General features: G+C 37.6%; 2 protein-coding genes across 7 annotated transcripts in view; one reads left to right on the forward strand and one right to left on the reverse strand.

Annotated features, from left to right (window-relative positions):
- Positions 1-801: 801 nt before the first annotated feature.
- LOC111779100 (serine/threonine-protein kinase ATG1a) lies at positions 802-6,373 on the forward strand. 2 transcript variants are annotated; one of them, XM_023659169.1, is made up of 13 exons: positions 804-1,421; positions 1,551-1,668; positions 1,753-1,811; positions 2,026-2,090; positions 2,786-2,879; positions 2,969-3,049; positions 3,196-3,307; positions 3,509-3,563; positions 3,679-3,953; positions 4,038-4,381; positions 4,507-4,804; positions 4,907-4,977; positions 5,776-6,373. In XM_023659169.1, the coding sequence occupies exons 1-13, from the start codon at positions 1,170-1,172 to the stop codon at positions 5,974-5,976; spliced, it is 2,025 nt and encodes a 674-aa protein (XP_023514937.1). In that variant the 5' UTR covers positions 804-1,169; the 3' UTR covers positions 5,977-6,373. The 2 variants fall into 2 exon arrangements, with proteins under 2 accessions (XP_023514936.1, XP_023514937.1); XM_023659168.1 differs by having other exon boundaries at positions 802-1,421; positions 1,551-1,811.
- A 603-nt stretch (positions 6,374-6,976) lies between these two features.
- The window catches only part of LOC111778265 (protein LHY-like), a 7,580-nt gene continuing 4,225 nt past the window's right edge, over positions 6,977-10,331 (reverse strand). For 4 of the 5 annotated variants that reach the window (XM_023657980.1, XM_023657982.1, XM_023657984.1 and 1 more), the window contains 4 exons: positions 9,249-9,461; positions 8,985-9,167; positions 7,717-8,898; positions 6,977-7,635 (listed from right to left, as the gene is read on the reverse strand). In XM_023657980.1, the coding sequence (XP_023513748.1) occupies positions 7,228-7,635; positions 7,717-8,898; positions 8,985-9,167; positions 9,249-9,461 (1,986 nt within the window). In that variant the 3' untranslated portion in view covers positions 6,977-7,227. The remainder of the gene's footprint in view (positions 7,636-7,716; positions 8,899-8,984; positions 9,168-9,248; positions 9,462-10,331) is intronic. The other variant, XM_023657983.1, reaches the window with a different exon arrangement.

Genomic DNA, 10,331 nt, shown 5'->3' on the forward strand with positions numbered 1-10,331 from the left:
ACCACCAAAGTATATCCAAATCTACGTGTTTGTTAATGTTCAAATGCTCCGTTCGCGAGCTCACCACCAAGGTATACCCAAGTCCACATATTAGTTGACGTTCGGATGCTCGGTTCTCGAACTCACCACCAAGTTATACCCAAATCCACATATTTGTTGACATTCGGATGCTCGGTTCTCAAGCTCACTACCAATGAATACTTAAGTCCACGCATGAACATTATATTTCAACTTCTAAGGGAACAATACATGTTTAGGGTAAAAATGAAACTTCTAAAAGGATCTCGTGACTTAGGTCATATAATTTAATCATATTTTCCTCGAGCCGTAAAAAAATAATTTTTTATAAATATTTTTAAAATTTGTAAGTATCACAAAGTTTTTTTTATCGGTTTATTGTGTTTAAATTATCTCTTTCGTGCTTCCACTTATTTTTTAAAATCAATGTCTCGAACATTTGGAGTAGCGATCCTCTAATATCCCGTTTATGATTTTTTAAATTATGAAAACTAAAAGAAAATAAAAATAGTAATTTTAGAAAATATTTAAAAATTATATATGTATTTTAATTTTCTAACATGTTTTTTTAATAATATTTTAATTTTTATTGACATTATTATTAAAATAATTTTAAAATTATATTTTTTAAAAAAGAAAAAGATAACGTAATCTTAAAATATTGAAAACTTAATACAAAGACGAAGTAATTTAAAGTTTTAATATTTATTTACTTTTTTTTTTCTTTAAAAAAGTGAATTGACAAAAAGGATTAAGAGAGAGAGAGAGAGAATTTTGAAAGCTTCCCAAATTTCAAGAACAGTTTAATTAATTTTCCACGATATGGATGAACTGAGGTTGAAAGATACTCTGAAATTCTTCTCGTTCGTCTGAATCCAATAAATGGGTCTCTAAGGCGTTGTGGATTTCACAGAAAAGTCGAAGAAAAATCCATAAAATCCTCTTAAGAAACGAGTTTTTTCTTCTTCTGATTCTTATTTTCAATCTGTTTCTTACTCATTTACTCAGAAAAATCCACTCATTCTCTCGCTATTTGAAGTCCGCCCATGAATTTCCCCAAGCGCCTCCTCCTCTTCCCTGATTCATATCGAAAACCAGTTGTCTTTCTTTAGTCAACTGGTTGTTTTTGTTGTTTGTTCATTCAATCCGCTATGGATTTTGATGATATCGGCTCCAATCAGGGCCGCTCCATCGGCGACTACATATTGGGGCCGAGAATCGGGTCGGGTTCGTTCGCCGTCGTGTGGAAGTCGAGGCATAGGCACTTGGGGACGGTGGTTGCCGTGAAGGAGATTGACAAAACACATCTTAATCCCAAAGTCAGTGATTCTTTGCTCAAAGAGATTTCTATTTTAAGCACTATAAATCATCCCAATATCACTCGTCTCTTCGAAGCGATTCAGGTGGATTTTTCATAACTCCCTTTTTTTTTTTTTTTGTTTCTTTTTGTTTACAATTGTGATTTTAAGGGCACAATGTTTTGAAGTGAAGCTCCTTCTGATTGTAATGGCGTTGTTCTTATTGATTTACAGACTGATGATAGGATTTTTCTTGTTTTGGAATACTGTGATGGTGGTGACCTTGGGGGTTATATTAATCGCCATGGAAAAGTATCTGAAGTAGTTGCTCGAGGCTTGATGAGGCAATTGGGTATGTTATTACTCTGCCTTCAATTGGTGTTTTTTGGTTTAGGATTATATACAAAGTTCATGAGTGTGTGGATATTATGTGCAGCCACTGGCTTGAAAGTTCTTCAAGAGAAACAACTCATTCATAGAGATTTAAAGCCTCAGGTATGCTGCTTTCAACTCAATATATAGCTTCTTAGGGATTTGATGTAGAAACTTACTGTAAGCCAATGCAATTTATACTAGTTTTGGAGGAATCCCTTGTTCTTAAGCTTCTAGATGATTATTTTTGTAATATGAATGGTTTATCTGTTGAATTTGTCTCTATATTATGATTCTGACTTGAAATGTTTTGGCACTTTCTTGGCTAAATTTGAAGAACTTGCTGTTGACATCTAACAATGGGACTCCGCTTTTGAAGATTGGAGATTTTGGATTTGCCAGGTGGGTTTTCTAATGTTAGCATTTAGACACCTACTTTTGCTACATGCATTGTTAATCTAAGATGCTTTAGAACGTTTTCGTGCATGATTCGGTTTCAGGATTGTATGAAGAATAAAGCCTATTATTAGAGCATTTAAGAGTGATGTAGAGGTCTCTTTTTATATTTTCTCTTTAATTTGTGAAATAGCATCATCCACCCTGGGATGCCTCGTAGTTAATAACGTGTGGCGACATGGGGTGAAAAAAGGAAAGAGAGGGATGGGGTTTCTCTTGATTTTGACAGCGGGCCCAGCGAGAGGCCCACATAACAGGGCTATTAGCTCAATGGTAGAAGGTAACAGAGGCGTGCAAAGGTTTCCTAGGGTTAAATGGAGATTGGCCCTCGAGTGCAAAGGCAGAAGGGAGCTTGACTACATTGGTATGAAAGCTTATGCTCAAAGTGGACACTATCATACCATTGTGGAGGTTCGTGATTCCGAACAAAGAAGTTGGGACCCTCGAAGGTGTAGTTGAAAGTGACTAAGTGTTGAAAATTCATACCCTACATCTATTCCTCCTGAAATCAAGTTCACCTTTCTAGAAATTGTTTTGAAGATTTTTCTTTAATCAACACGCTAGCTGCTTCTTTTTTATTTTACATTATAATCAAGTAAACAGATAAACGAGTGAAGTGTACTAACTCGTTTTCTTCGCAGGTCCTTATCAAATCAGTCATTGGCCGACACGCTCTGTGGTTCACCTTTGTATATGGCTCCGGAAATTATTCAGAACCAAAGATACGATGCCAAGGTGATAAAGCATAAACAAACTGCTACCTGTCCTTATGTCTTTCCGATTAAATCCTTCGATTCTGATTCTATTCTTGTGTGTATGTGCAGGCCGATTTGTGGAGTGTTGGAGCAATTTTGTTTCAGCTATTGACAGGGAAGCCTCCATTTAGTGGCAATAGTCCATTTCAGGTGGGTAAGAAGTAGCACACTGTTAGCACACTGTTCTACTTTAGTGATTACCACACACAATCAAGTTAAAGATATCATCCATGAAGCTTGCTGTATGATTGCTTCTAAACGTTGTTTTATTGCCCGGCTCCCCTTGCACGATACAGCTCTTCCAGAATATTTTGGAATCCACTGAGCCAAGATTTCCTAAAGGTGCTTTGGAAGAGCTACATCCCGACGCTTTGAATCTTTGCAGAGGCCTTTTACGTCAAAATCCAGGTATTTGTTGCTGTGATGCAGTTTGTAAGTGTGCAAGGGTGCTGGGATAATTAATTGAAGGTGGTTGATTTATATTTTTCCCTTAGAACTTTCCAACATTTTCGAGATTTTATACTAGTAAATACAATTATAAGTATTTATACTTGAATCTCATAAAGATTGAATAGAAACTGAACTAAAATGTAAGTTTTTCAATTGCAGTTGAACGGCTTACGTTCAAGGAGTTCTTCGACCACAAATTCTTCGAGGAGCCAAGGTATTATTTTCAGCCCCTTAGAGATTATTTATATGGATCTCATGTTCATGTTGTGGATTGATACTTGTTACACAAGGCAGCAGAAGTTGCAAAACTTATTTATGTTATATTGTAGATCAAATAAAGCTGTTGAGGAAGCATCTGAAGTTCAGCCAATTGTATCAGCCAGCTCCGAATCGGCAACAGATAATTCACAGCTAGAACGACCTATTGAGTCATCGAACAGAGATTCAGAAATCGCTAGTTCGTCCGTATGTAATAGAATATCTGGAGCGAAGAACATTTACAGTTCGGGAATGGAGAGTGTACAGAAGCCAATGCTCAATCTTGGAGTAGAGGAGCTAAGAAAATCTCTCGATTCTATTCAACAATCCATGAATCAGTTTCAAGGTTTGTTTTATACTGATCTTGATCTGCTCTTTGAACTTGGTTGTTTCCATGTATTTACATTCTGTTTGGCATTTCCCCCCTCAGTTTCTGATTCAATGGAGTCGATCGAGAAAGATTATGTAATCGTGAATGCTCATTGTACTTCATTGGAGGCTTCTTCTTATCACCTCGAAACTTCATTACAAGGTTCATCAAGAGTTTCTCATACTCTCAGTATCGATCGGGATATGACAGCCAAAACCCAGAAGGAGCTTATTGGTAGTACAAGAGATACCGGAGAAACGTCATGTAGTCGAGGTCGATCCTCAATGCCATGTGCAGCATCTATGTTAAGAGAAGTACAAGGGCTACCAATATTGCATCCCTCTACCAGGCTCCAGTTGTTTCAACAATATGTCCAGGTTCTTTCAGATTTATCACAAGAAAAGGTGAGTTTGGATTCGCCTTCTTGTTCTTCCAATTTCCATGTTCTCATTTTGAAATTCATGGGTTCATGAACATTTCAACAAATTTTTTGAGGATGAATTTGGAGCCCTGATATTTGCTTATGCAGTACAATGCAGGAACGTTCTTAGAATCATTTTCAGTTGAACTGGTTGCTTTAGCATTATGGCAGAAAGCGGTCGAAATTAGTGAAACCTGGCTGAGTTCTTCAGCTGAAACCGAATCTTCAAAAAGTAGTTCGAGAACTGATTCTACCCCTCTTCAGAAAGATCCCGACTCTGCTGCAAATAAAGAAGAAAATGTCGATTTTAATAGGCCGTCCTTGGTTTCTAAGTGGGCAGAGCTAGGGTTCATTGCTGCCGTGGATCAGGCTGAGAAGTTATCGCAAAGTATCCAAGAGACCGATGGTTCGGTTCGAAATGCCTTGTGCTCTGTTTCTGTTCTAGCTGTTCCCATTTTGATTGTGAAGTTTGCAGCTTACAATTTGATTATGAAATTATTATTTGCAGGTGCCACTAAGATGCCTGATGCTATAGAGATCATATTCCAAAAAGCCATTGCCCTTGGGAAAAGTGGAGCTGTAAGCAACCTTCACTTGTACTATCATACGTTACCATTATCGTTTATAAATTTCGGGATTCGTCTATTTAGTTCATAAACCTTATTGATTCAAGACTTCGAATTATAGGAACCACTAAACTACCATTATGCTTACCAGTTACTATTGTTTAGGATCTCTTAAACCTTAAAAGGTTTAGATTAAGTTTATGAAGCATTGGATTTCACTTCTAATAGATATTTTCCGCTTTGGTCCATTACATACCATTGTCAGCCTCACGGTTTTAAAACGCGTTTGCTAGGGAGAGGTTTTCACACCCTTATAAAGAATGTTTTGTTCCCCTCTCCAATCGATGTGGAATCTCACAATGCTCTGATACCATTTGTAATAACCCAAGCCCACCACTAGCAGATATTGTCCTCTTTGGGCTCATTGTGAGATCCCACCTCAGTTGGAGAGGGGAATGAAACATTTTTTTATAAGGTTGCAGAAACCTCTCCCTAGCAGACACGTTTTAAAACCTTGAGAGGAAGTCTAAAAGGAAAAGCCCATAGGGACAATATTTGCTAGTGGTGGGGTTGAGCTGTTACGTTGACACCGTTCAACTAATTCATGGTATGTTAAGTCTCGTACTTTCTTCTATCCTGTGCAAAACCAGCCTATATTTATCTAACAAACATGTTATATTATCATTGAATTAATAGTATTAATGGTAAGAATCGAAATAGTTGGTGGATGAACATTAATAACTTGAACTCATTACTTGTCTTCTCCTTAAAAGCTCTTCCTGTTTAACATTCTGAAGTGTGCCTTTTCCAGGTAGATGAATACATGGAAAACAAGGACAAAGCAGTAGCTTCATACTCCAGAGCCATTCTTCTGTTTTCATTCATTTTGGGAGAAGCTGAATCCCTTGAGATTAAACCTCCATTTTCGCTAACTTCGGATAATAAGCGACGAATTCAACATTATATTCATTACTTGCAGACTCGTACTAACTTGTTAACATCACAACCATAATCACAAGACGCTCCCTCGACAAGTAAACGAAAGGGAAGATCTTAACTGTGCAGACTGTACAGCTCTACATATTTACTTCTCGACTCCGCTCCTGCTGGGTTTGGAACTGTTGGCCGACGCTCATCAGCTTCGGTAATTATGTCAATATATTTTCTTTTTCCTTTGATATATTTTGGGGTTCTCTGTGTCCCCGTTATTTAGGAGGTTAGACGCTCAAACATGAGAACATATATTAATACAGAAAAAACTTGATGAAAAAGTTACTTAAGTAGTAGAAATTAGGACTTTGTAGCTTTTATTGGGAGGAGTCTTGTGAATAAGTTGATCCATTTTTTTCTGTTGAGGATTGTAAATATGAATTCTACTTTGTATATATATGTTTACTTTCTGCTGCTAATTCTCGAATGTTCATTATGTTCCACTGTTTGAGACATCTTTCGATATCTATAAATATTGTGAGATCTCACATCGGTTGCGGAGGAAAGCAAAACATTCTTGATAAAAGTGTAGAAATCTCTCCCTAGCAAACGTGTTTTAAAATCTTGAGGAGAAACTCGAAACGAAAAGGCTAAAGAGGACATTATCTACTACTGTTACAAGTATAATGTATGCAAACGGGTTAAGATGGTTTGTGCAAACAATGAGGTTATTATAGTCATTTCTTATATTATGAAAATTTAAAAATTATTCCAAATAAATTAAATAGTTAAAAGAACTTTTTTTTTCGCTAAAAAATTGATCTCAACTAAGTGGTTCTCAAACATTAAACTTCTATTAAAATGAACCCTTAATCTACTTGCTATGTATGTTCCTAGTTAAACTCCGAACGAGATGGTTAGGACCTGTTATCGTAGCTCAACCGTCAACAGATATAGACGAGCAGTGGATGTTCAAGGTCAACAGTCAACACCTAAAATGCAAAATGGAGAACTGGAGATCAAGATTACCTCCATCAAACCCCGAGAGATAAACGCTCGGGGAGATTCACCCGAGATCAATACAGAAGAGAACATGCCAAATTTATACCATCTTCATGAAGAAACTAACGTGTCTTTGAAGTGGTAACAAGATAATGGCCACTGGGGTGTACCAAACAATTCTTCTTACAAAAAGAAAAAAAAGGCTAATTTAGATAATCTTGAGTTCAGTTGTATAAGTTCGAACGTACCAATCACATAAGGTAGCCATTTTACAGTACACGCGAAGAATTGAAGTAGGAAAAAGATAGATTGAGGAGGAGGAGGAGGAGGGTTAGAAATACATGCAGCAATTTGAGGCTTTCTGGTCCAAACGTAGTCTTTTTTGGCCTCCCTCCTCGCTGTGGTTGCTGGATGTTGCTGTCATTCTCTTTTCCTTTGCCTCCACTGAACATCTTTTGTAAGGTTTAAATCCTGTTCGACAAACCTTGGGGGTTCCATTTCCAAGTCCAATTGAGAGAAATTCCCCCTCTCCGTTATTGACACCTATTGCTGATGTAGAAGTACCACAAGTGTTGCTGTTAAGGTCCAAAACTGATGCGCCACTATTATCTTTATCTACACTCTGACTAACTTTCTCAACGTTCTCATTCTCCTTATTCTCACTTTCTACATCATATGGAGGTGAAAAACTTTGAGGCAATACATCCCTAGTGAAGAGTGCTTGAAAGGCCAGACGCCCCTGTACGATGTAAATTTCGAGAAAAATGTAAGCATTATGCGAAGAAGAATGTGAGAAAATGCATTGGATAACATAACATACCCTTTTTACCTCATCAGAAACCTCCTTCCAAGACTCACTAGTGTTACCGATGCTTCTACTACGACGAATACTGGACTCGGGAGCTGGATGGTTCGTCTCAAGCTCTTTGTCCTCCTCTTTTTCATCGTTCTTTTCTGTTGCATCTATCTCTCGATCACTTCCAGATGGTGTATTGGAACCACATGAGGAACGATCTACTTGTTTTCCTCTCTTCTCCTCGTTTGAATCATGAAACTCAACCTCAGCTGGTGTCTTCTCATTGTGGACAGGTTTCACCGTAGCATTTGCATCTGCACCTCCATTACCAGAGTCAGATGATGAATGAGTAGGTGACTTGGAACCTGACTGATGAGCAGTCAAAACCTCTGATTGTTCTGCATCCAGCTGCGGATTTTGCAAAGCAGCATTCTGTAGGGAACTTTCTGCTTTGTCCTTGGACTCGGAATTTGGACAGGCATCTGATGATTGTACTACAGGAGCTGATATAGCAGCACTCGTAAAGGCAGAATGCAAAGGAGAACATAAAGGTGGCAATCCATGGGCCGCCCACCACGCAGTTGCAGCTGCTACAGTTGCTGCAGCAATGGCTTCCTTACTAGGGGTCGGGTTCATTTGCTTGGTTTTAAAACCTTCTGTATCACACGTTGGGGCGTCTGCAGAAGTTTCAGGATTCACATAGGGCCAACAGGTTGCTGTAAGACTTGCTATTGCATGGGCTGCAGGGTTTTGTTGAAGGGTGGACACAATAAGATTCAGAAATGCGGAAGACATCTGGAGAACTGACTTGTAATGTTCCTGGTTAGGGTGAAGTAAGGTAAATGGAGTAGGATGAATAGGTGGATATGATTGATAAATGCTCCCAGGTCCATTATGTTGATGTTCGAAGGAAACAGAACCAGATGGATTCCGAAGTATACTACGCTCTCCTTGAATCTCCATAGATGGATGGAAAGCGGATTCCTGCAGTGAAGCATCTCTTAAAGACCCCTGAACATTTGCTCCCAGGCTTCCATCTACCACATGCACAGGCACATTCCTTGGATAATTATGAGCAGCTTGCATTTCATCCCCAGACAGTGCACAGCTTAAAGCTTCTTTCTTTTCAGCAGACACCAATTTTTCGCGTGAAGCACTTGAAATCACCAATTCTGAAAGTTTTCTCGTGCCTTTTTCATGGAGTGGCTGTTTGGCACCCAGGGTTAGATATTATGATTCGATATAAGCTAAAAGAACATATAAGATTCATTTCTTTCATATTGCACAATTACCTCTTTAACTGAGGGCACAAACTCCCGGAAAGCACATGAGTCATTGAATTTAACTTGCACAGGTACAGAATTTTGGTTTTTCAAAGAAAAGGAGTTAGCTTCTCCTGATAGGGTAAATACTTCTGAGCAATTATCGTCGTGAGTATCCTTTTCATTAGTTGCTTGTTCTTCTCCACTAGTAGCCTAATAATATAAGTAGCAAAAGCGAATTACTATGATGATCAACATTAATGCATTGGGAGTAGATAGAAGAATGCAACACACCTCATTCATTGGCTCTTTCTCCAAATCTAAAATTTGTTTGCTCTGTGAAGAAGACACCAGAGTCGAGAGCTTCCCGTCATTTGCTCCCAACTTCGATATAGGAGACTTCCTTGGATAAGGATTACTTGGTTTCCTCTTAGGACGAGGTGGTGGAATGTCTATATCAAGAGCTTGTCCTACAGGAATCCCCTTAACAAGTGCTTCTTTTTCCAACTGGAAAAATAAATTAACAAAATTAACAAAAGAAATCTCAGAAACTCAGAGAACATAAAACATATGTTCTCAAAATATACACGTAGCAAACATTTTCTAAGAATATCCATCTAGTGGAGTGTGTAACAATTGCCGAAAAGATAGAACTAGCAATTTTGTACATGGCCTAGCAAGTTCGAATCCTATAAACAGATACAATGGCCTGATTTGATCTGTTCATATAAAAGCTCAGACTCCAGAAGGAACAGGAAACTGGTGGTTCCTATGGACAGTCCTTTCAAGGGTAAGGGACCTTGTGAGTGTAACCGTGGAGATTGATTTGTACTTTAAAGAGTGCAAAGCTTTTTCCTGAAGTTGGTTTACAAATAATACAATTAGAAGTTATTTACAAAACAAAAGATGAGGTTATCAAAACCACAATACACTTCTATAACAGTTCACCTCATTTTAGCAATTCAAATAAAACATGTTGTCATGCTAAGGAATCAAAATTAGCAGTGATACAGATGAAACTATTAATGTCAACTTATATTTCAATTAGAGTATCATTGATGATAAAGCAAAATTTATTGAACTATGTATATTTCATATAAATTATTAAACTTGAAAGAGTTCAATTATTCATGCATCATATTGATAATGTATCAGATAAAAAATTTCATACATACGTAAACATAAATTTGCTTAGATATCATATCCATCAAATTATTGTACACAGTCATCAAAATCTACTGTGAGGTCTGACACGCTGCAAATTAGGAGAAGACCTTCAGAGTTGTAACACCTAGTCTGGTGCTGGCCAAAGTATTTTTTCAAGTCTAAAGGTTTTTTTTTTTTTTTTTTTTTTTTTTTTTTTTTTTTTTTTTTTTT

Source organism: Cucurbita pepo, chromosome LG17, assembly GCF_002806865.2.
Source record: "Cucurbita pepo subsp. pepo cultivar mu-cu-16 chromosome LG17, ASM280686v2, whole genome shotgun sequence".
Lineage (NCBI taxonomy): Eukaryota > Viridiplantae > Streptophyta > Magnoliopsida > Cucurbitales > Cucurbitaceae > Cucurbita > Cucurbita pepo.